Source organism: Melozone crissalis, unplaced genomic scaffold, assembly GCF_028551555.1.
Source record: "Melozone crissalis strain CALT ecotype California unplaced genomic scaffold, PUWL_Pcris_2 ptg000027l_1, whole genome shotgun sequence".
Classification (NCBI taxonomy): Eukaryota; Metazoa; Chordata; class Aves; order Passeriformes; family Passerellidae; genus Melozone; species Melozone crissalis.
The window spans coordinates 8,268,082-8,293,918 of NW_026535805.1; the positions used below are offsets into that span (position 1 = coordinate 8,268,082).

The 25,837-nt window shown below is 37.0% G+C and overlaps 1 protein-coding gene across 1 annotated transcript in view; it reads left to right on the forward strand.

Annotated features, from left to right (window-relative positions):
* PLEKHH2 (pleckstrin homology, MyTH4 and FERM domain containing H2) overlaps positions 1-25,216 on the forward strand; it is a 48,951-nt gene extending 23,735 nt beyond the window's left edge. The window contains exons 9-29 of the mRNA XM_054280155.1: positions 89-183; positions 819-963; positions 3,077-3,213; positions 4,285-4,395; positions 4,660-4,746; positions 5,262-5,420; positions 5,683-5,763; positions 7,898-8,077; positions 8,848-8,956; positions 9,060-9,172; positions 11,225-11,404; positions 13,405-13,502; positions 13,968-14,145; positions 15,809-15,964; positions 17,322-17,419; positions 17,795-17,936; positions 18,653-18,798; positions 20,373-20,502; positions 21,787-21,873; positions 23,566-23,703; positions 24,935-25,216. Of these exons, the coding sequence (XP_054136130.1) occupies positions 89-183; positions 819-963; positions 3,077-3,213; positions 4,285-4,395; positions 4,660-4,746; positions 5,262-5,420; positions 5,683-5,763; positions 7,898-8,077; positions 8,848-8,956; positions 9,060-9,172; positions 11,225-11,404; positions 13,405-13,502; positions 13,968-14,145; positions 15,809-15,964; positions 17,322-17,419; positions 17,795-17,936; positions 18,653-18,798; positions 20,373-20,502; positions 21,787-21,873; positions 23,566-23,703; positions 24,935-25,117 (2,753 nt within the window). The 3' untranslated portion in view covers positions 25,118-25,216. The remainder of the gene's footprint in view (positions 1-88; positions 184-818; positions 964-3,076; positions 3,214-4,284; positions 4,396-4,659; positions 4,747-5,261; positions 5,421-5,682; positions 5,764-7,897; positions 8,078-8,847; positions 8,957-9,059; positions 9,173-11,224; positions 11,405-13,404; positions 13,503-13,967; positions 14,146-15,808; positions 15,965-17,321; positions 17,420-17,794; positions 17,937-18,652; positions 18,799-20,372; positions 20,503-21,786; positions 21,874-23,565; positions 23,704-24,934) is intronic.
* The last annotated feature ends 621 nt before the right edge of the window (positions 25,217-25,837 follow it).

Here is a 25,837-nt window from a genome sequence, read left to right on the forward strand (position 1 = left end):
TAGCAGTTTTACAATGCAAAAAAAAATTAATTTTGTTAATTGGGGGGTGAATTAGAAAGGCAATTTATAAAATATGTTGCTTTTTTAGATGCTGTTTCACTGACTTCATGCTCCATATCTGGATTATATACTTCTCTGATATATAAGAACATGACTACTCCTGTCTACACCACTTTGAAAGGGGTAACTGTATTACTGTTTTAAAGGAAATTTTAAAGTACCATTAGGTTTCACATCCAGGAACTTGCTATTTCACATTTGACACTACCATGCCAAATATGTTGTAAGCTGATGTATAGAGATCAAAGACCCCCAGAAGTAATAGAAATGTCAAATAGCTGGGGGAAAAAAAATACTGCCTATAAAATGTTACTGGCCCAGGTCAATTCTTCTTAGGTTCCTTGCTGATTTTTTCCAAAGGCTTGTTAATTATTAAGCAGAACCACATGGCGTTCAATGTCATAATTAAAAGTGTGTGTATGTGTAGAAATGTCTTTGTGTGAGTGCCAAAGCTGTTTCTAGTCACTCAGCCAGCAGTCAGTAATCACAGCATTGTTTGTCTTCTGGCAGCCTTTTGTGATTTGGAAAGACCCATGCCTTGAGCTACCTCAGGTTTCTGTTTTAAAGTGTGGGTGTGGTTGAGTATGCAGAGGGCAGAGGGAATTCAGTTTCATGTTAATATTTTTGTGCCAAAACTCACAACCCAGGCAAGAACAGCTCTGAGTACTGTGGAGCCAGCAGAGCCCTGCCACAGTATGAAGGAAATGACTGATGCCCTTTATGCAAGGTATCAAAGGATGTTGTGTTCCCTTCTGCAGAAAGCAACGCAAATAAGCAGCAGCCCATTTCTGGATGAGTCGTCAGGATCTGAGGAAGAAGACAGCTCTCGGTCCAGCTCAAGGACTTCCGAGTCTGACTCTCGGAGCAGGAGTGGTCCAGGGAGCCCTCGGGCTATGAAACGAGGTGGGCGAAACCGTAAGAACAAATAACTTCTGGGAACTCTGGAAAAGCAGGCAGTTTACATGATTTGCTTAGGAATTGATTTCTTCACTAAATAGCATGGACATCTAAATTCTAGGCTCTCAAAGCCCAGATCTGTTACTCAGTCAGGAGAAATGGCTTTATTGCTGTTGTTATAAATACCTTTTTAAGGCATTAAACTTGTTGTCATGAGGGAAAGGTGGCTTGTACATTTAAAGCAAGAAGCACCATTCTACCTATTCTCTTCATGCCAAGGACTTCCTGTGACTTTTAATTGTAGAAAAATTAAAAGTACCTAGAAAAAAAATCGCCATTAGAAAGAAAACACAAATATATTCAAGTTTATAAAACAATTTCATGTGTGAAAGCAGGTGGAAACGTTCCCTCAATAAATTATTTGGTTCTGTCACCTCATGCAATAGAAGACTTCTTTAATTTTTACAGTGATTGTCTTAAGGTCTTGTGCAAAGATTTAGTTAGAACACTTGAATCTGGTAATGTTCTGTGTTTTGTGGAAGACAAATCTCACAGTTCAAGGTGACTGTGTTTTCCATCTGCAAAATGGAAATAACATGCTTCATAATACTGAAAGATACAGTCCTTCCTCATTAGGTGATGCTATCAGTGTTATATCTCTGTGAGTATTTCTTCACTGTGTAAACTAAGGGAGTCCAACATCCCAGTGAGGCCAAGTGTTAAAATTCCTCATTATATGTTGCTTTAGAAAGCTAAATAACATTATTTGGTAGTCTCAGTTATACATGCAAAAATCCCAGTTACCAGGAGCTTCATTCAGTGACCCTGCAGCAGAGGGGCAGAGCCACTGGTCCCGCTCAACATTTTCCTGTGGCAGCCACAGCTGGAGTCCAGTCCTGTTTCCAGTGATGTAGTTTTGCCACATTAGTGTGAAAAGGACCCATAGATCCTGCTTCCCAGCAGCTGCATCCTGCTGAGCAGAAACCAGTGCCATGGCTGCAGACATATCTCATGTTGTGTGCTTACACAACAGGAAAGCTAAATTGGATAATTTAAAAGCTGGTTTCACCTGCAGTTTATATCTGTGTCTGTAAAATGGAACCATTCCTTTTGTTCATGCATTGTTTCGTGTGTGGAAACCTTTCTTAACCACAAACACATATGTACATGTCTTCATTGAGATCACATTCTTTAAAAATCTAGGCAGTCACACATTTCACCAAAAGCACAATTGGCTCGCTGCAATTTGTTACGAAAGATCCATTGTGAGAAGAGCCCACTCTCAAAGTCTTGGTGGCTTACCCAAGCAATAAATGAGAAAAGCCTTTTTTAAGAATAAAATTGGCAAATGAGTTGGGAAATTATTGAAACAAAGGAAAAAAGGCTTTTCATTTCAGTTTTGGAGTATAACCTTGCAGAGTGGAACACTAGTCCTTACAAAAGAAGACATTCACACGCATGAAAATATTTCTGTAATGAATGAGGGAGCAGTTTGAATTTTTATTACTGATCCACTAGAATTGAAAGCAGGGTACATTTTTTCAGGATTAAAGTTAATAAACTCTAAAATCCCCCTGAAATATGAAAATCAAACTTTTAGAAAACCCTGGTATACAAGTCCATACTGATTGCAAAACACAGTCACCTACAGCTTCAACACAAAGCAGATGTTGAGTATGACCTCTTAGTACATGGGCAGTTGCCTGAGAAATCCAGATGCTACAGTGAGTAAGAGAAAGTGCAGGGGCAAGGTTGCTAAGTTTAATTAAAGATCCTGGGGTTTTTTCCTAGACAATGAGTATGATTCATACAACTAATTCCCTCCTTAAAGAAGCTGTGGTAATGTAGCAGAAGGTGATAATATACAGAAGACATTTTTTTGTTGTTCCATTTATAAGGGACTTTAACTGTTTAATTATGAATAAAATGAGAATTAGCTAATAGTTCAGTGTGCTGATATTCTATAAAATTCTTGGTTCCTGATGGATTTATGTTGATACTTATGTTTGCCTGCAGATTCTATTAAGTTGTTTCTTCTGCATGGCTATTCTGATCTCAGTTGTTTCTAATGTAATAAAAAAAATATATATAAAGAACTCTCTTTCTTCTTCTACCACAGGTGCATCTCTGTCTTCTGTGACCTCAGAAAGTGACTATGCTATTCCTCCAGATGCATATTCAGTAGATACAGACTACTCAGAGCCAGAGCAGAAACTTCCTAAGACCTCTTCCTCATCCAGTGATAATGGAAAAAATGTGAGTACTGAAGTTCTGTGAAGAAGTGCACCTGAGCTACTGTGTGTATATTTATGTCCAAAGACTGCTACCAAACCTTTTCATTCAGTCTTGCTGACTCACAGACTGCCTTATGAATACAAACAGCAAAATATACCAACAGTGTTAGCCAAGTAAGACTGTAATTAGTGAAGGAAAGTGGAAGATAATTCTAAGCTTTCCTATATAATGAAGGAAAAATAGATCGACAACTCCAGAATTCAATTCAAATTACTTGAAATTTCCTTTCTTGTAACCAGGTCTGCTATCAGATTGCATATGAAATACTCAAAACAGTTTAAAATATTATTTGAATAGTTAGGTGAATAGAAGGGGAGCTGAAGTCATCAGTAGAAATCTATGTGCAGTAATAAGTTTCTATCCTTTCCTCATACAGGGAAAACATCAGAGAAATCCTAGGTAGAGTAACATGTGAAGACAGGCCAAAGAAACCAAACCATTATGAGGTATTGGTCAGCCTCCAGGAGCTTCTAATGGCTCATGTTAGTAGTTAGTGTCTTAACATACAAGTGGATTGACAACCTGCTGATGAAGATTATTTTAGGCTTTCTTCACAGAGCAAAACTGTGAACTCTGTTCTGCAGAGGTACACACTAGAGGTTTGTGTATGAGGAGCTCAGAATTACAGTCCTTTATATCTGGTTTTCAGGTTAGGACCTGGACTTGGGAAAAACAGAATACATTTATCTTTTATTAATCTTGCTCCTTGTTTAATATAAACAACTGGAAAGTAAAATCAGAAATCATCATATTCTTCATTATTTTCTGTAGTTTGGGGCACTTACTCTCCTTCATGTACTATAACAGTAAGTAGGGATATTCATTAGTTAACCCATGTGCATGACATTTGTCCTAATCAATGCCTGTAAAAACATTGTCCTTGGATTAAAAGTTTCATCAAATACCATAATTATTATTTAGCATGCTTTTAAGTTATTAATATATCTCTTTGTGTGTATTTATACCTATTTCTGAGGGGCAGAGGTATATATGTGTATCTAAGCACTTTTTATCTAACTTCTAAACAACCAGGAACCTTTGGAAAAATCTGGATATCTGTTAAAAATGGGTGGCAAAGTAAAGACCTGGAAACGACGGTGGTTTGTGCTTAAAGGAGGTGAATTGCTGTATTACAAATCTCCAGTAAGTACATGTAACTTACCTGTTGTTTTGTATTAGATTGTTTACTGATAATCTAGGGCTGCTAGAAGGAAAAAAATGCATGCGCTTCTGGTTTCTGAGCTGTTAGAGAGTGATTCAGTACTCACTTCCTCAAGAGGTGTACAAGGTACACAATGTCTAACTAGAAAGTATTTATCACGATTAATGTTTAAATTAGTCTCATATTAATTTATTGCTGTTTGTTGGTAAATTTAAAATACTCTTTTTCCATTCTTTCCATATCAGAGTGATGTTATTCGAAAGCCTCAAGGTCAAATTGAGCTAAATGCATCCAGCCACATTGAAAGGGGTGATGGAAAACAAACAATTCAGGTGCCTGCTTTTCTCCTCTGTTGCTGTCTCAGCATTCCCTCCATCCCCAAAGCCAAACCCTTGTTCCAGTCCCTGTTGCACTGGAAGTCCAAGAGTGGACTTGGAATTAAATTATGTGCTTTTCATTTGAAACCAAAGAATTGTTTCAGTGACAGAAAATATAAAAATGCCTACCTGAAGTCTTTTTTGTATTGCCACAAAGGTTAGATCATCACATATGGGATAGAAATAAAGAGAGCGGTCTCAGGGTCAGCCATTGAGGTCGAGAGAATTCATTTATCTGAAAGGAGAACTGGGTTTTTTCAGCTTGCCATCCTGGAACTTCCCAGATAAAGATTTAGAATGAGATTCTCTGTTCTGTCTGGTCATGGAATGTTTCATTACTGAAAAGTACTTCAGGGAAGATAAACTCCCTGAAGTTGTGGAGCTACATTGGGTGGAGTATGTTACAAATCCCACACTGTGGGGCCAAATATGTCAATTCTTGAAGCTCAAGACTCCTTGTTACTACACAGCTGACCACAGAGAAACGAACATACTACCTGACTGCAGATTCCCCCAACATCTTAGAAGAATGGATCAAAGTACTGCAGAATGTTCTCAAAATACAGGCTGCCAGCCCACTCTTTGTACAGTCTGAAATCAAGCCAACCATGAAAGGATTACTTACAAAGGTAGGAAAACACTTCTTGCCCCAGTCTGCTTTTTTCCAACACTGTTTAGGCCAACAGTGGCCTTACTGGGCTTTAAATGAGCATCTCATCTAATGCTCTGATTCTTTTGCCCTTAATAGAGTCACAATTTTAATTTTATGTCCAGTGATGTGGATAGGAATTTGAACCAAGACATGCATTCCAAATATCATCAGAGTTCAGAGATGGTGAAAATAGTCAGTATTTCTCTGTCATGATTATTACTGATGTTCTGTAATTACAGGTGAAACATGGATATTCCAAAAGGGTTTGGTGTACCCTAGTTGGAAAAACTTTGTATTATTTCCGTAATCAAGAAGACAAGGTAGGTCCCTTTCTTGTTTATTCAGAGAATATAGACTTTAAACAGAAACCTACATCTTTATTAAGGTACAGTTGGCCTTGGTATTATACACAGATTGTCAGCCTGGAAGATTCTGCCTAATAGCCAGCAATGCAGACCACATCCATTGGTCTGTGATCCATGTTATGCATGTTATCCCTAGGTGAAGGGGGCACTGGTTTGCCTGGAGTTCAGGTGTCCCTTTCTGACAGGCATCAGAAAAGACCCAGCTGTCATGTAGTTCTGGAAGCAAACCCTTTCTTATATGCCTTGCAGTGGGCAGTGACTGAGAGTTTCAAGAATTTAAATGTTCTTTCTGTCCCTCAGTTGACTTCCAAATCCTGTTCTTTTGGCATGTCACTGTATGTACACAGTACTGCAAGAGCTAGGACGCTTCCTAGACATGACTTTCACTCGTCCCTTTGCTCCCAAGGCATTGTATTTTGTCACAAGAAACATCTTTTTAATGGAGGCAGGTCAGAAACAAGATTTTGAACAATCCACTGAGCCATTATAAAAAAAATCAGTAGAAATTCTCATATTTGTACTTCTGTTTTAAGAAGATAATCACACTGGAGTCAGTAATTCATGGCTTTTGCATAGAGCCAGTTATATCCTTTGTCATCCTTTCCTTTTATAGCCATTTTAAACCTCAACGAAACCCCATTTCTAGAACTGTATGAATAAGATAGCAGTAACCATCCATCAAATTTTTGCTCTTTAAAACAATGTAAAACAGGGTTTGGGAATCAACTGGCTTGAGTATAATCTCAAGCTCATCCTACAGAGACATTAAAATTAACTTACAATTTCTCCTAGGGAAAAATCTCAATGTTTAACATATCTGAATTTATACATTTTTACCACTGAATATTTTGGCATTTTAGCATGCTCTTTAGTGAAGAATTTTGCTGGATTCTTGTGAATAATTCCCTCACATCTGGAAGAAGTTTGGCTGCCCTTTTAAAGTAAAATTGAAACGAGTTTGCTAAGTTGGAACAGAATGAGAATTCAGCTTTTGTAAGCAGAATATGTATGAAAAGTTTTCCAAAGCTACTTTATTTCTAATGTTCAACAATATGCTAATTAAAATCATGTTTTCTGTAGCTGACTGTGGCTGTGCAGAAATAAATTACACAATCTGCAGTGGTTAATACTATAATGGAGTCCATTTAATTGACCTCCTTTCAAAATGGAATTCAGACTAAAAGCCAGCCAATTGTGTTTTAGTTAAACTTGGTGAATAAATCAATCTTGACTACTTACATGTGAAACAACATCTTTTGATTCTCGGAATCTTATCTTACTCAAAAAGTTGAATGCTTCAGAAGCACAACAGAAAATACAAATCACCACATCATTTTTTAATCCTTACCAGTGGCGCTGTGAGAGGAGGGAGTTTTGTGTAGAGCAGCCGGTCAGCCTCTCTCAGTCCTGTCACCCAGTTCTGAAGAGATTTCATGCTGTATTTATGTTTGTTGAGGCTTCCTGTTGATAAGGGCTAGGAAATAATTACTTCTGTGAAAATTTCCTCTTGAATGGCTTTTTTAGATAAAATATTTTCTGCAAAATGATGCTAACTGCATAAACATCTCAACACTGAAGCTCTGTGATCTCTCAGACTGGAGAAAGAAACCAACTAGAAGGTCTATCACACAAAAAATCTAACTTTTGAATTTAGAGTATGAACAAAACCAGATACATCAACAATACATTCCTGTCCTCTAAAATAAGAAGATCATAATTAAAGTTCTAGGCTTGACATAGGAAACTTTTGCTTGGAACCAGGTTTGGGAACTCTGAAAAATGACTTCTCTCACCCCTAACATACATTTATTGCATGAGCTATCTATGGAGGCAGATCTGGAAAAGAATTTTTGAAAATCTCATTTTCAGACTTTGGCACATATCAGTCTCATTTTGCTCTCTGCAAGATCTGGCTTATCTGACATTCCTTGGCAGGACTGAAAATGAGTAAAGACAAATGGGTACGGATGGTAGTTCACGTTTTAATTTCTACTTGCAGAATAAGAAAAAATTCTGTATAATAACAAATATAATAATATATAATACAAAATCAGTATGCACTGAAACAAACATTACCCTTTATTTTTAGTTTCCTCTTGGTCAAATCAAGCTTTTTGAGGCAAAGGTTGAAGAAGTTGATAGATCCTGTGATTCTGATGAAGATTACGAAGCCAGTGGTCGCAGTTTATTATCAACCCATTACACTGTTGTTATCCACCCCAAAGACCAAGGACCCACTTATCTTCTCATAGGCTCCAAACACGAGAAGGTAAAAAATGGATGTTTTTATTGAGTTTCAGTAACACTTATATGAGTATGGTGCTGTGATATGAATATTTCTAGAGGAGGACAAGGACTACAAGTCACCTGGCTTGTATTTTGATGTAACAAGGAGAAGGTTCTCCTTTATTAACATTGATCAGAGTTTGTCTGCAAATCAATACTAGTGTAGGTAATTCTTGTTAAAATAGACAAAAATTACCTACATAAGTAGATGGTGCAGAATATTTTATATGGTATGATTAGAATTTTGCTCACATACAGTAACTTGCAGACAGAGCTGTAGCTGAGAGGTTACAGGGTACTGTATCCTTTTTCACTGACAAGACTGACGTTGCTCAGACTTGCCCTACTGTAGTAAATGAGCAATAAGAGGTGGGGTTAAAACCATTTTTATTATTGATGCTTCATTGTTCCCAAGAAATCTTGTAGACCTCATTTTGGTTTCTGGACTTATCCCCAGGTTAGCAGGATGTGGCAGTGATAAAAAATTACTTAAGCATTTGGAAGAGAAAAGGAAGAATGCCCTGATAATTAGACATGATTTCTGAGGGTAAAAACTTTTGGAGAGCCCTGTCCAGTCTTCCTTGCTTAATATTTGTAACATAGAGATCATGAATGTGTGTTTATTTAACCAAAGGCAAACTTCTTTGGGCTTCAAAAGGAGTGCGTGGTAGGGTTTTAAGCTGAGAGCAGAATCCTGCTGAAGCAGCTCCTTCCAGCACAGAACGAGTGAGCTGCTCTGTTCTTCTGCTTTAGGACACATGGCTTTATCATCTGACAGTTGCAGCTGGAAGTACCTGTGTCAATGTTGGATCTGAGTTTGAACAACTTCTTTGCAAATTACTAAATGTGGAAGGTGATGCCAGTAAGTTTATTTTCATTTCAACATACTGATCTTCCAGTGCTTGTTTAGTAAATGTACTTATGAACTGAATTAATTGCAAAATGTATATATTTTATCTGTTTAGCTTCTCAAATTTGGAGACATCCTACCCTTTGCCATAGCAAAGAAGGAATTACTTCCCCTCTTACAACACTGCCATCAGAAGCCTTGCAAACTGAAGCAATTAAATTATTTAAGGTAAAACCACAGCAGATGCCTTTTTTATTAACTGACTATTTTAACTCTTTGCTAAGGAATGGCTGTTGTTGGCTTACTAAATATATTCAACAGATTAGAAAAAAGAGATATTTTTATCTTTTGTGGAGGTAACTAATGAACAGCAGCAAAATGTGCCCATTTTCCCTCACCAAAGACTATCACTTCCAATGTAAAGATAACCTTCAGTTGTGAGAGAGCAGTTTAGGGCTTCAGCTTTTGGTGTTCCTACTTATTTGATGAGTTATTGATAAAGTGCAAGTTAATAGAGAAATTCATGACCATCATGACTGATAGAAATTTTACCTTGAAGTTCATAGCTCCAAAGAATCTAATAGCATGGACAGATCTCTGCATTCAGAAAAGTGTATCTGAAATACTATTTTTTCAGTTAGATTCAGAGGAAAAAATAATAGGAAAAAGTTTTGTTGTAGATACATCTAAATCATCTGGGAGATATTTTAAAAATCAGAAGGAAAAGAAAGTAAATTTTAAGTTTCCGCAAGTCATGGATTATTTAAAACTGACATAGAAAGCAGGGATTGTACTGCTCTTTTTAATTAAAAAAATATTTTCATATGAAGTAGCTATTCTTAAAAGACCAATTATTCAGTAATATAAATAGAGAAAATATTCCATAGAAAAATTATTAAAAGTATTTCACAAGAGTTGAGTTCACTTTGAAAGATTCTCACAGATGTTTAAAAATACACATACATATATATGTGTCTCAGTGTAGTAAAAATGCTTTATGATTAGGAGACACATACTGGCTCATAACCAGTGAGCCACAGCTAGGTTCTTGAGAAATTCTGTGTGCCTTACAGCTCTGCCAGCTGGAGGCCAGGTAGGTAGTTGATGCCTGTGAGAGGGAGTATGCTGCAATGCCATTAATCTCTTCCAGGCTATAAAAGCTAATTCAGAGAAAATATAAAATTTTGCTGTTCCTTTGTCTGTACGTTGTGAAATAAATTACAAGTTGGAAGCATGGAGAATTTTGATGTTATGGTTCAGATCTAGAGAAGAATTCAAGACAAGCACTGGATGTTTCATCGTGGACACTTTTAGGCAAACTTTCCAGCTTGTTTCTCGGGGATGTCTGAAACACTTCAAAGAAGTACATCCATCTTATTTTCTGCAATCCTGCAGCACAAAATTTTACAAGGAAATGTACTTCTTTGATAAAAACAAATTTAGTTTTGGAAATCACTTGGAAATCACTTTTTAACCTAATTCAAGTCACAGACACTTGCCTAAAGTAAATTAACTAGAGATTACTTGTATGACCTTCATTGAAACCTTGTATAAATCAGCTTAGAAGTCAGGTAGGGAATTTAGAAACAGATCACATCATGTTTCAGTTATCCCATTTATGATAAAATAGACTAGAAATAGATTTGGCTTCTATCCAGTTCCTTTATTTTTGCTTATATCCCTTAAAAATTCAACTATTGTATACAGTAAATGCAACAAGTGATATAAATCCTTTCTTCTAACACAGCACAACAAATGCTGGCTTTCCTGAGACAGTACTGGGTATAGGCAAGGTCATACTTAACCTACAGTAAAAATACTTTAAGATGTAAATCAATGGCTCTGAGTTGTGGAATTTTTATCTTTGTATTTGCTGCTGTGTTGTGCTCACTACTTACAGAAGCATTTCACATTGTCTGGCACTGAGAGCTGTAGACATTGAATTTCCAAGTCCTGTAGAGGGGTGAGCTGTGTTCAGCATGTCCTTAAATTTTCCTGCCACCACAATTGTTCCAACCCCTGTTACAGTTCACTCTGTTAGATACAGAGTGAAAAGCATGGGTTGTAGGAGGTGTTTTATCTGAAGTCTCTCTGTATAGGTTTTCATCCATTCTGGCCCCTTTTAACCCCATTTTGCAAAGCCAGCAGAGTTTTCCAAGTCTACTGGAAAACTTACTAATTGTGATTTCAATTAACGTACACTTTTGATATACAGAACATCTTAAGATTTGCTGAAGCTCCCTTGTATGTAAACTCACTTGTTTATTATTTTATATCTAGACCTGCCAGTTGTTTATAAATGCTGCAGTTGACTCTCCTGCCATTGATTACCATGTATCTTTGGCCCAAAGTGCTTTGCAGATCTGCCTCACACATCCCGAACTTCAAAATGAGATCTGTTGCCAACTTATTAAACAGACCAGGCGTCGACATCCACAAAACCAGGCAGGACCAATACAGGTAACCCAGTATTTATTTTAATGGTAGTGATCTCAGCAGCAGTGAAGGAACTACACTGAGTGTTTAGGATGGTAAAGAGGCTCTGCTTTTCTACAGCATCTGCTGAGTTAAGATCCAATTCACTGCTGCTGTGTTTTCCTGAAACAAAGCTGATGCTATTCTCCAACAAAGTATGTGTATCTGGTGGTAAAATATATCTTAGCCCATGCTGTTTGTAAAGGATGGACATTAAATGGACTGTCTTCAAGTCAAGTGTTAAGTAAGAGTGTAAGAAACCTAATTTTTTTTTTACTGCTTCTTTCCTAAAACAAAGATCTAAAACAGTTTATGAATGCCTCAGGAAGCTTGGTGGGCTAAACCACATAGCAAATGACTCAATAGAATATGAGTGTGGAGTAAAGCTGTGGTGTTGTGTAGTGGAATATCAGAAAAGGCTCAGGGCTTCTGACAGAAGTCCCCTCTTGTGTGCCATGCTGTTCTGCATTCACCCTGCATGCTACATTATTAATACATACTTGAAATTCTTCCATTTGTCCACTGTCAGCTATTCACTGCTATCCAGACAAAAAATGAAGTGAAAGGAACACCAATACTTGGAGCTTGCATAGGATTAACAGAACTGGAATGTTACACTTATGATGGAGCAATGCCTACAGAACCAGGAGATTGATCAGAAAATGAGAAAGGAAATTACCATATCAAGGCTTCTGTAATAGACATGTTTTTCTCTTCCCATAGAAAGCAGCCCATGCCCAGCAGCCATACCTATATGCCAGAAACAGCCTGTACCTGGGAGATGGCTGATTTTGGAGAGGCACCCGCACAGGCTGCCCAGAGAAGCCATGGGTGCCCCATCCCTGGAAGTGTTTAAGGCCTGGCTGAATTGAGCTTGGAGAAACCTGGTCTAGTGGAAAGTGTCCCTGCCCAGTGCAGGGGGTTGGAACTAGATGATCTTTAAGGTTCCTTCCATTCTATGATTCAATGTGTGCATTGCTGAAACATTCACAAGGCTTTTATAACAGACATGGTACGTTCACATCAATTAGCACACACTGAAGACACTGAAGACACATATGGCTGATGGAATTTAAACTTACTATAATTCTCTTTGTTACTCTTCTTACCATTGGCAAGGCCTTCCCTCTGATGAAGGTAAATAAATTGTTATCCTAGCCCTCAGAATGATTTTTAAGACCTAATACATGCAGTAAAATATTTTCAGCCTTACACTAAGTTTTTTAAGTCCTAAATTCCTGCTGTAGTCTCCTACCCTTGCTTCTGTTGCAGTGTTTACCTTCAACAGAGCCCATGCTATTCTCCATCAAAGTATAGATATTTAATGAAAGGGAGTATCTGTGCCAGTGCTGTCAATTTTCTGTTTAATACCAGGCAAGTCAGATAAATCAAGATAGAGAAACACCATTTTTGAAATCTTAGTGTGAAGCGTTGATATACTGATTGTGAGGAAAGTAGTTGCAACGTTAGTAAGTGTTTATCAGGGTACATGAGAGCACTCTGTGTTCAGTGAAACCACTGAATGCATACTGAGCAACAACAATATACCAAAATATTGAATTACTGGTTTCTTTCAATAGTTACCATAAATTTGGTAGGAGACAAAATGTCTCATGTGTCGCTTCATAATATGTGTAACAGGAGAGCTGAATTAAAATTGCACGGGCTTCTCCTCATATCATAATGCTTGGCCATGCAGCCTAAGTATTTCTGTTCCTTTGTATTGATTGCTTTTTATACAAACTCAGCTGCTTTCCCATTTCCAGCCCCAAAAGAAACTGGGTGTACACATGTAAATAGACAGAGAGTATTGGGCCTTTCAATGAGGTTACATGCTTATTTACTCAGCTTTTTCTCTGTTTTTTTTTTCATTCCTATTTCAGCAGTCTCAACTTGGCAGTAAGCTGCACTGCTGGCCAGCAGGCACAGCAGGGAGTTTTATGTTGTAGGATGTTTAAAACAGTGAATGTATTCCTTTTGTTCAGGGCTTGCAGCTCTTGGCCCTCTGCGTTGGACTCTTCCTGCCCCAGCATCCATTCCTTTGGCTTCTTAAACTTCACTTAAAGAAGAATGCAGATTCCAGGTGTGCCTGAATATTATTACCCAGCTAGTCAACTGGTCTTTTTGAACTATCTTGTTTTCAATCTTTCCTGTAATATATCAGATCGTTTGATGAATATTTTAAAATGAATTTGAATAGAATTGCTACTAAAATATAGTACATGTTACTTCTGTGCATCACTTGGGAAAGTTATATTTAAAAAAAAATATTTTGCAGTGCATACTCTGACTGTATGTTGCAAAACTGTGAAAACCAAAATATGGCAGTTACACAACACACCCTGAGCCATGTTCATCTTTGGCACAATTCTGCTGGTCTCAGTAGACTAATTCTCTTTCGAATTCCACGTGCAAAAAATGTGTTGAAAATCTCAGAGAGTGAAATCTGCATGCTCCTTCCATCTGGCCTCTCCAGAAATATCCACTCACAGTTTACTATCCTTTCAATCAGTCCCCAGGAATTGCCTTATTTCTCTTTTTGCCACAGGACTGAATTTGGGAAATACGCTATATATTGCCAGCGCTGTGTAGAACGTACCCAGCAGAACGGAGACCGAGAGGCCAGACCTTCCAGAATGGAAATCCTTTCCACTCTCCTGAGAAATCCCTACCACCATTCCCTGCCCTTCAGTATTCCAGTTCACTTCATGAATGGCATATATCAGGTAATGTCATGCAGGCCACGAAATCGGAGCTGTCCCAGCCCCCTGCTGTCAGCACATACACGAAGCAGTTCATCAGAAAGAGGAAGGTAAACATGGCTCGAGTTTCCTCCTGTGCCAGCGCCAGCCATGGCAGGCACAAAGTGCTTGTGATCTGATTTGATCAACTGAGAGTAAAGGTTTGGGGGAAAACCTTGAAGAGAAAGAAAAAAGCAAAACTTTGTAAGAGTGAGAACTGCCAAAACTCTGTTTCTTATTTAACCTGACCACCAGATGAATGAATTAGACTGAGGAAAAGGAAAGGTATTAAATTCCACTTCCTTTCATCAGACATATTGGAAGTTAAATATCTCAGTGAAGGCCTGGAAGCACAGCTGTAACTCCCATTATCAGTCCTGAAGGATAACCGTATTTGTTACAGAACAAACGTGGCTCCATTCTTAACTCTCTGGGGATGTCATTAGTCAAAGCCCCAGGAAATATTCCATGGGCTTCCAAGCATGCTGCTTCACATCCTGGTTTATGTTTCCAGCTGTGAGAGATGGCTGAGAAGAGTTTTAACAATTCATAGTATTCCCAGATAGAAAGCAACTTTTTATATGAAATCAAAGCTATATCAAATAATTTTTTATTTCGGATTGCAACAGAAGTACTTTGCATTTTTTCATCTCTAAGGTTCTTAATTGCTTACTGCTTGCCCAGTAAAACAGAAAAAAAAACCAACATACATTTAAACCAACATACATTTAAATCATCCAAAAGGGTTTCAAAATTGAAGTTTGGAGAAAAAAAGGAGTAACTGCTCATTAGTTATTTACTGCACAAAATTGTACAGTTACGAGGGCTAAGAAAATTGTAATTAAATACATAAATTACTTCAGTGGAATCAGCAAATAACAATTATAATGGTATTAAAAACTCTTGTATTAATCTCCGAAGATTCATCAGATTTTTATTTTAATGCCAGGCACTGAGAAGTTCAAACAATAGTTCATGATCCATTTTCAAGATTATTTTTTACCGAAACATTATGTCAATATGTCAAATACAGGAAAACACTCTCAATACAGATTTAAGTAAACATCAGCCACTGCTATCTGTAAAGAAGCTATTTGCCTTCCCTTGCTAAAATGCTTCAAAATCAGCAAACAGAAGTTGATATTTGGGGAAAATATGAACTTAAAATTTAGAAGGTTCTGTATATTACTGTGTAATAGTGACAAAGCAACATTCATAAACTATTTTAGATCTGCCAGTGTAGATCTGTCACCTGATATCCCTCTAAAGTTGCACAGAATGAAAAATGATTAATTGATCTCATTTGCTTCTGCACTATATTGAAAGGCACAGGAAATTATTATCTTCATTTTTCAAGTGGTATTTTTCACCAAAAGTTCAGATACTAGGCTGCTATCTATCATATAAATTCCATAATAGAATTCCAAGTGTAACAAGTGCGAGGAAACCAATTCCACTAAACTGACTTCCCATGTGGAAATCTTTTTCAGGCCCTTTATGGCAATTTTTAATTTCCAATTACAGTAATGGATGAAATGGGTATTTTAGTTCCAGTGTTATTTTAGAAGTATTATATTTCAAAATCCTAGATTTAAAGGGAAAACAGGTATAAGTTTGATAGCAAAATACATTTTGGCTTCTTTTTTAGGTTGTTGGGTTTGATGCCTCTACCACAGTAGAGGAATTTCTGAACACTCTGAACCAAGATACAGGGATGAGGAAACCAGCTCAGTCAGGATTTGCACTGTTTTCTGATGATCCCTCTGGCAAGGATATAGAGCACTGTCTTCAAGGAAACATCAAGGTAAACAAAAGCCTTTAATGGGCTGTGCATATAAAAAATAAAGCATCTTCATTTGACAGAGATCTCTTCAGACAATGTAAAGGAAAACATTTTTCAGGCTGAAAACTGTCTTTTTTTCTTAATGTGAAAGATTTTTTTGATAGGATCACTTTTTCAGTTGCTCAAGTTCATTCAGTGAACTACAGTTAAAAACTTTCTCTAAAGATCTGTATTATTCAGAGAAGTAACAGCTGCGTGAAAAAACAAGAAGCTGTTACAGTTTTTTAAAACTAAGGAACATTAGAGTCAAACATGGATTTAGAGATTTCAGTCTACATTTCTGATATAGCTCCAAAAGATGACCATGTGAGATCCAAGAAGTCATTGATACTGGGGTGGAGATCCTGGGAAGTTAGAAAAAAGAAATGGTTCCTTCTCTAATACAGAATAGGCTTAAGGCTCAGTTTAAGAAATTTCCAATTTTTGGCTTGCCATTTTCCTGAATTCTAAATTTTAGCTCCCTCTATTGCTAGAATTAAATTCTTAGCAGTAAAGAGTGACAAAAGGCAATATAATCTGTGCTTTAGTAAAATATTACTTTCCAGGTATTTTAGCAACTAACGAATCATTAATTTTTTGTATTTCTACCAAGCAGCTTTTTGCACCCTTTGGCCAATGTTCACAGCTGCACTTTTGAGTTACAAGGTGTGGTACAACCTGGCCTTAGTAATAAACAAGTGGTGAACCACGATCAGAAAAATTACCATATGGAAAGCAAAATTTATAAAAGATGTACTTATTTTCTAGGCACCTGTAACTTTAGAAACTGCTCATATTACTGCTTCCAGGAAGGCTCTTTTATGAAGGAATGGTGACATGAAGCCCAGTTGGGGTCCTAGGATCTCTGTTCTACCTCCTCCCCATCTGCCCACCCACCCACATATACAGATTGTTGTGAATCACTTTTGATGTATTTTTTAGCAAACTCCATACAAAAGGACCTGAAAAACTTGGGCTTGTAGTAGAAGGAGAAGGCAGAGATCAAAGGCATTTGATTAATTACATAACAACTCACTCTGTGCTATTACACATTCATTGGCAGCTGCTAAATCAAGTATCTGGCCTTTCCATGTTAATGGCTTCTTTCCAAAGGCAGTGCATGGGTTGCAGAATAAACAAAACCCAAAAATGTTAATTATTAAACACTTTGACTAAGAAATACAAGTAAAGTTATACTTCAGTGCGTTTAAAAATTCAAGCTGTGTATGTATCTAATAGGTGATAGATAGAGGACATTAAAATAAGTTGACAGTTTCTTTTCAAGATGTTTTCAAATAGGAAGGCATGCCAAATCAGTTTTGTACTGCTTTCCTTGTAGATCTGTGACATTATTTCAAAATGGGAGCAAGCCTCCAAAGAACAACACCCTGGGAAATGTGAAGGCACAAGGACTGTCCGCCTTACTTACAAAAACAGGTTTGTTTAGCAAGTATAATATCTCTGCCTTGTCCCGAGATTTGTTTTTCACTTTCTGCAGTTTCTTCATCTGAGAAACACTGGCTGACTTGAAGCTTGCAACAAAAATAGTAAATGGGAATAACTGGAGATTTTTTTTTTAAAAAAGTTACCTTTTTTTAGTTCTTAAGAGGTGAACAGGGCTGCAAAAAATCTCCACTAAAGTCAGAAGACTGACATTAAATATTTACCCACTGGTTCAAGTACAAGTGTTGCTCTGCTAATGTGTTTTGCCACTGAAATAAACATGTCACATTCAGAGCAGATACTGCTAATCCTCAGGGCTAATGCATTTCCGTATCTTCTTTATTTAATAACTTTCTGTCTTTTCTGTAGGCTTTATTTTTCAGTTCAAGTTCATGGGGAGACAGACAGAGAGAAGCTGCTGCTAGTGTATCAGACAAATGATCAAATAGTCAATGGACTTTTCCCTGTAAACAAAGAATTAGCAATGGAATTGACAGCCCTTTTAGCTCAGGTAATCTTTATGCATGGATAACTCACACAGCAGTATTTCAGGAGAAAATCTTAAACAAACTGATCCAGGACTGTTTGACACTCAATTGACCTTCACCTTTTACATATGAGTGTGCAGGAAACAGACTGGGCTGGGATCTTTGTGTAAGGCAGTTCTTAACTGGAGTGGAAATGCTTTAGAGCATTTGCTGCTGCTGGCACCAGTATGGCTAAAATGTGCTTTCCCTCTTGCACAGCCAGGCCTCTGGCATTTAATATCTGTACCATTTCTCCATTCACTATTCCTTCCATCATTTCTGCAAGTTAATTCTCCAAAGTAACAGCTCTTCAATGAAAGTCTAAGAGTCCTTTACTAGACATGGTCTTGATGTTTTATTTTTAAAAAATTAAAAGCTCAAATGAAGGATTTTGAGAAAGTTATTTGATGTTGTTATTCAATAAATGTTAACTGATTTGTGTCAACTAGAGATAGAGCAATCTAAGAGCAGAAGTAATATTATATCTGTACAATTTCTATTTGATATTTAACTTTTTTCCATGGTAGATAGAAAATAAGCAAATCACTAGTGTGACTTTTTTATCAGTGAAAAGTATATATTATTTGACAAATTTGTTTTCTTTTATACTTGGTCAAACAGATCAAAAGATAGTTCATAATATCCAGCTAGAAAATTACTTTAGAGTAACAAAAAACTTTTTTCATGGACTTCCCCTTAGGTAGAGATTGGAGATTTTGAACGGCCTTTCTCAACTCCAGCAGGACAAGTCACTTCCCAGTCCAAGTCCAACCAAACCCTAAAGCAAGTTTTGGAGAGATTCTACCCTAAGAGATACAAGCAAGGTTGTTCAGATGAACAGTTAAGGTGAGATGGGTCTTTTGAGTCATATTCTCTAAAGATCTAGGAGTGAAACAAAGAAGTTTTAAATTGTCATTGGGAATAATGTATTGTTGAGCTATATTTGCCTAACCTGTGTTTGAAACTAATTTTCTTGCTAATCTAAACAACCCATTTCCTCTGCACATTTCTAATCTAAACAAAGGACCATTATTAATAACACATTCCAGCAAAAGATGTAGCAGTTACTACACAGTGTTACAAAACCCAGTGATTTTGAAATTCTTATTTTTCTTACTCAGCAAGGCTAAATGAGGTCTGAGTGTGCACAGACTAAAGAGTTATGAAGTAAAGGACATGAGGACATGATCTGTTAGTTATTCTAGTGTGCAATCTCTGGCAGCCAGTCAAATTGGCAATGTAACTTAGTGGACTTACTAGTAAGGTATCACTTTATTTAAAATTAATAACCTGCAAGGCATTTAAATCAACACCTACTGATATGAAAATGAGCGGAACAGTGTAATAAATTATCCACAGTCAGTCATACAGCAGTTTTGAAGTCCAGTAAACATCATAGAGATGTTCTTCAGTACAGAAAATTTTCAGGTTGAGAAAATTTAAAGCTATTATTATATGAACATAGTAATATTATTACATACTCAAAAGGCAATGGGGCATTCAGACCTATGCAATTAACTTCAAAGAACAAATTATAAAAGGTGTCCGATTAGATTAACTCATGGAGGAAAAGTGAAACATCTGTTGAACTGTTTAAGTAGTCCTACACTACCAGCTGGCTGAGCTGGAGATCTGTGGCATGGGAAGAATCCCTCTGTGCCTGCCCTATTGCCTATACTGTTTTTGCTAAGGGTGCAGTTTGACTTTATAAACAGTAAGACCAAAGCTGCAAGTGCTGGATCTCCCTTTACTACACATTAACCCTGCCTTTTCATGGGCTACATCTAGTAACATTATGGCTGCTGGGTGAGTCATCCCTAGAGGTCAGTGTCCTAGAAAGGTATTCTGGGCTGGGGTTTTTTTGAGAATTAGTTTTTCCATACTATTGAACCATCTTGCCAAGGAGCCACAAATTGACAGAAGGAGCCAGAAAAAAAGCCCCAGAGTGAACACACTGTGCATCAGGAGCAGCATTCTGGGTAGCAGTGCCCAGACACACTCAAAGGGAGTAGTGCTAAGCCACGTCTCTCACGCCTCCTACCAGCCACAGGTAAAGATATGTGCTAAGCTGGATGGATTTTTGGAATGACAGCTGACAGAGCTGTTGAGTACTGATAAAGGTACATTGATTCTCTGTAGAGACACGTTACAAGCTGTCCCAGACTTTCTGCCTTTATGCTGCAACTGCTACATCAATATTTAATCATAATGTTCCAGAAATTAGAAGATATTTCATAATTTTTATGTGCATTAAAATACTAAATGACATTTTGGATTTATTTAATACTGCATCAGCGATAGTCCTTGTATTAACTGAAATTACCATTTTAAGAAATGGTTTCTTGTGTTGCTCATTAAACTTGCTGTGGGCAAGCATTGGAATTCCCTTCAGTAAGTAAATCCACCCTTCATTTCAACAGACAGCTTTGCCAGCGACTGTCGACACGATGGATGGCTCTGCGCGGGCACAGCGCCGCAGACTGCGTGCGCATTTACCTCAGCGTGGCCAGGAAATGGCCCTTCTTTGGGGCTAAGCTCTTTGCAGCTAAAGTGAGACTTCTTCATCAGTTTCATTGGGGAGGGGGGGCTTAAATATAAATATAATTTGCAAATAATAGTATATTTTTGTTAAAAATAACTGTGTATACATGAGTGTAGCTATGATATTTTCTGAAAAATCCTTTTTTTAGGATTTTTTTCTCCTAAGAAGCTGAGAAGCCTTAAGAACAAAATGTAAACAATGATTCTCTGCTGCTGTGGAATGCAAAAAGTGGATCTGTGATTGGTCTCATGTGGTTGTTTCTAATTAATGGCCAGTCACAGTCCAGCTGTCCAGACTATCTCAGTCAGTCACAAGCTTTTGTTATCATTCTTTTTTCTATTCTTAGCTAGCCTTCTGATGAAATCCTTTCTTCTATTCTTTTAGTATAGTTTTAATATAATATATATCATAAAATAATAAATCAAGCCTTCTGAAACATGGACTCAACATTCTCGTCTTTTCCCTCATCCTAAGACCCCTGTGAACACCGTCACACATGAGCTGATTTAAACTCCTGTCAAATTACATTTTAAGTCATAGACTGCTGAAATACAACAGCCATAGTACTAAGTGTATCATAATGGTAACTTTCCAATACTCTTATTGCTTGTTTTATATTATTAATCTGTGTTTCCATTTCCTTCTATCTTAGTTTGAGATGGCCTTTTAGGTTCACACTCTTTTTACCTGACAACTAATAGAACATTGAAAAGGTATCATTGGCTGGCTGTGGATGCTGAACCTTGCAAAAGGACTAAATGTGGTTAAGGGTATTTAGAGCACTCCCTTCTGTGCTGGCCCCTTCTCATTTTCTCTTAATTACTGGTATTTTAATTATTTTGATTCAAATAACAGCTCTGTTAATCAGAACTCTTACCTCATGCCTTCAGTTTTAACAGGTAAACCCCCAGTGTTTGTGTGTGGGTGTGTGTGTGTAAACATGTATATGTATATATATAAAATTGCTTGTCTGCACTGTTTTTTGTGTATTTAGATATATAAGCTAGTGGACAAACTGTAAGACCCCTGAGTATTTTATTAATGAGACTATATATTTTATTGGACTAAGCACCAGGGTAGGTTTGACGTGTAAAAGTTTGAGTTCATTGTTCTGCCACTGGCCACCTACATGGCTTTGGGCAGGTATTTCAATTCCTTTCCTGAGATTTACACTAAGAGGGAATTGAAGTAAGAACTGTGCATGGAGAGAGGTCTGTAATAGCTGAGAATTTATAATTATTCACATATTGCCTCATTTTGAAGTAGTAACTAAAGGACATTTCTCTTTGTAGCCTCTAGCAACAGCCTCAGTTGAGAAGTCCTTCATATGGTTTGCTGTCCATGAAGATGGAATAAGCATCCTGGATTACAGCTCCATGGTAAGTGAAATTTCTGTTTCTAATTTGGTCAAGATAGATTTGAGTACTAATGATTTGGAGAGATTCACCACCATACTATCTAAAAGATGGCATTAGCTTTCCATGCTAAGTTATCTAGTTCTTCTCTTAAAGCAAAAATTCATTCCTTTTAAAATGCTTTAATGTAATCATCATTACAGTAGCACTAATAATAGAAGTAAGTAATGAATTCTTTGCACAGAATTTATTTTTGTTTATCAGATACAGTTTTTATATAATTTAATGAAATGTTAATGTTTTAATCATTCAGATGTCAGGAAATCCATAGTTATTGTAATGTTATTACAATAACATTAATTTTCTTTTCCTGGAGACTTAATTTTCCAGTATTATTCATAATACACACACTCTGCAAAGAGCAGTTACTCTAATAGATTGTTATTTTCATTGTATTATTTTTGTTTAATAGTAGGTAATATAACCCAGTGTTATTTAATTATGTCATTTTAGGCTCAGATTTTTCTTTGATTTGCAATACAAGTTTTCATAGAAAACTACTCGTAATCAGTGTTAAAAGCAATGCCTGAGAAGATCCCTGCTTTCATTTATATCCTGCAAAGAAAAAGAATGGCATGCTGCTATTAGCAAGTGCTAATATTGAATATCAGAAAATTAAAATCTCAGCTTTATAATTGGGCTGATATGGGCCTTTTCATTACATTTCCTTGCAGTTAAAGAAATAATAAAACAAAGAGCTTGAGGAGAGGAAACAGCAGCTCTCAGGGAACAAGCAAAACGTGCTTGCACTAGACTGCAGAGCTCTACCAACACTGCTCCTGGAGCTGTGGCATTTCTGTAGGGCATTGCCAGTTTAGGTAGTGGCAGGCCTTACCTGACATTCAAGGAATTCTCAGCTTCCAGGGAACATTGGGATTTTCTGTAGGAAGGATCAGGGAAATCAGAAATGATGCTGCAAGGGGTAGAGATAATACTATTTCAAAACTGGGGAAAAAGAGGTTTACTAAGGAAGGACAGTAAGTTATTGTACAAATGTTGTCTGACAATGAATTTTAAATGCAAACATCTGCAGCAAATTAATGTGAGGTGTAACAATAGCTTAAATGCTGATCTTAACTCAAAGGCCATTTTTGTGGTGTTACACCCTGAACAGTAAGAATTGAGGGATGAAAAGCTGAGGAGCCCTGAAGAGCAATTATGTGTCATCAGAGATGTGAAAAAAAGAGAAGAGAATTTAATTTTTGTGTTTGCAAAACATATCACTGCACAAAAAGACTACCTGGAGTTAAGTTCCTTCAGATGTCTCATACTCTGCCATTTAATTTATTTAGATACTGCTTCAATTTCAAGTGGAATTTGTAAGATTAAGTTTTCTCAAAGTCAATCAAGATTTGGGTAAATGGAATTACACACTTGAGTTGAAATGTTCTTATATCTTTCATCTAATTAATTTGGAATAGAAACAGAGGTCAAACTTGGAAGAGTTATCATCTACAGTGAAAACTCTTCATCATGATGGTCTAAATGAAGCTATCCCAAAATTCATAGTTAATTACAAGATTCATAAGAGGCTACCTCAACTGAAAAATATATATGTAATTATATTTTTAAAAGAAGAATTTCTCATAATCTGCTTTTCCTGCATGGTCCTGCTTAACAGCTTTGTGTCTTGTTCTGGGGGTTTCCTTTTTCCAGAGACTGACAGTTACATACACATATAAGAGCCTGATGACTTTTGGAGGCTATCAAGATGATTTTATGCTGGTTGTTAACAATGCTCAGACAAAGGACAAATCAACTGAAAAACACCTTTTTGCCATGACAAAGCCAAAGGTTGGTCTATTACCTGAAACAGTTTCCATCTGCTTTTGTGCTCGCTCTAGTGGGTAATCCCTAACAGATGTGAAAGATGAAACACCTTTTTTTACTCCCAGCCTGCTCAGATTTCTGGCTTTTGCCAGATGATTTTAGAGAGCAAATAATTAGTAATGTCAGGGCTAACTGTGACAGTGCTGATGGGTTCCTGTTCTTTTCATGTCCCTGTCTATAACATTCCAGAGTTTTCACAGAAGGACAAAGAAGGCTGATAAGGACAGAAATTACATGCAGTACCTAAAACCTACTCTGTTTGCCTAATCAGCACCAGAGATCATTTTTCAAAAAGTACATTTGGGTTCTACAGTGAAATTGTAAAACACATCTGAAAGACCAGTCACTTCTTAGAAATCCTAGGATATTTTTCCTTTTGGTTAAAAGAAAAAGAAGTCCTGCTTTTTAAATCTAGATTCTCTCCTTTACTGGAAAGACTGACTATATTAAAAGAAAAAAAACCCCAAAGGTTTTGCTGTTAGTTTGAAAAAATTTATGAAATAATACAAAATTCCACATATAAATTGGGTTCAAAACATGATTCTTCATACAAATAAGCATAGTAAAATACACACATTGAAGTTTCCCTCAGATTGTGCCCTTACAGAATCACAGAATGGTTTGGGTTGGAAAGGACCTTAAAATCACCTAGCTCTGACCCCTCTGCCCTGGGCAGGGACACCTTCCACTGGACCAGGTTCCTCAGAGCCCCATCCAAACTGGCCTTGAACACTTCCATGGATGGGGCATCCACAGCTTCTCTGGGCAAGCTGTTCAGTATCTCAGCAAGGTTTGTATGGGCCACAAAGAGAAAATATGATAAAAACCTCCCCAAAGTCTTTATTCCCTTCATCTCCCCTGCATCTTGAGTTCTCTGAGTCTCTGGCAAAACTTCTCTGGGTGTCATCTTTTGGACTTAACATCTCTCTCAAAATTAAATAAGTCATCTCTGAATCATTGAAGACTGTGGAAGACAAAGTATCTTTGATTCCTGATGGGAATAACATTACATTATTTAAAGGAGCAATAAAAAAAGCTTTATTAGTTATCTCCTCTCCCCCCGTCATTAATTTGTTAAAGTACAAGTACTTATCCAGTTGATGGTGATTGTCACTTGCTAAAAAGTTAGCTATTTTTTCAGCAGTCAAAACACATCACTGTATTTTTCAAAGAGTTTTGTGTGTTCCTGTTATAGATTCTTGAGATCACTCTACTGATTGCCAGCTACATTAACAACTTTCATCAGCTGAAAGGAGTTGCTCATCACCTCTCTGCTCCAGCATTACTGGCACCCCAAAGTGGACAGAAACTCAAGGAGATGGGGAGCCAGCCACTTCCTGCAATCAACAGACCAACTAAATGTCCAACTTTGTTGTGAAAGGATTATGTGTCATGGTAATAACCCTTGTTAGAGGGTTTCTACATGGACTGAAAACCTTCTGAGGTACAAGATGTAGAGCATAAGCAGCTCCATAAACAAAAGCAAGGTGGACAGGTTTACATTCATGCAGTTGCATATAAGAGGAGTAGCCCTTAAATTAAAGCTCTGGCCTGAACTGGAAAGATGATGAGTCAGTTTAAGGGTTGTGATTGACTGGGGGTTGCTTGTGCCTACAGCTCAGAAAAATACTTCTGTTTATAATGATGGAGAAAGGTGTCATTGGAAAAAACTGTATAGATTTTACAGTTTTACAGATATATTCTCAGGGACCAAACTGTCTTCAGCTCTTCATCTCTTATTTTTCAAAATTAGACCAGTTTTATAACTTTCATTTTGAAAAGGAATTTTTGTTTAGAAAAGCAGTCAAATACAAAATACTTTTCACTTCCAGCACCATTCTTATTTGCAATACAAGTATCATGGGACTAAAAGGAACAAATTGTGTATAATTGTTTCTCCTTTGAAAAAAAACCAACAAACACATAAGCACATCATGTAACTATTACAAATTTAAAGAGTATTCTCATGATACACTCTAGCCTTTGTTATACAGCTGCTGTACTTGGCAAATTTTCAGCCTTGGTCTGGTAAATTTGTAAATAAACCTTCTCTGCTCCAGCCTTTTGAAAAGAATCTAAACTGGACAGACACTGTATT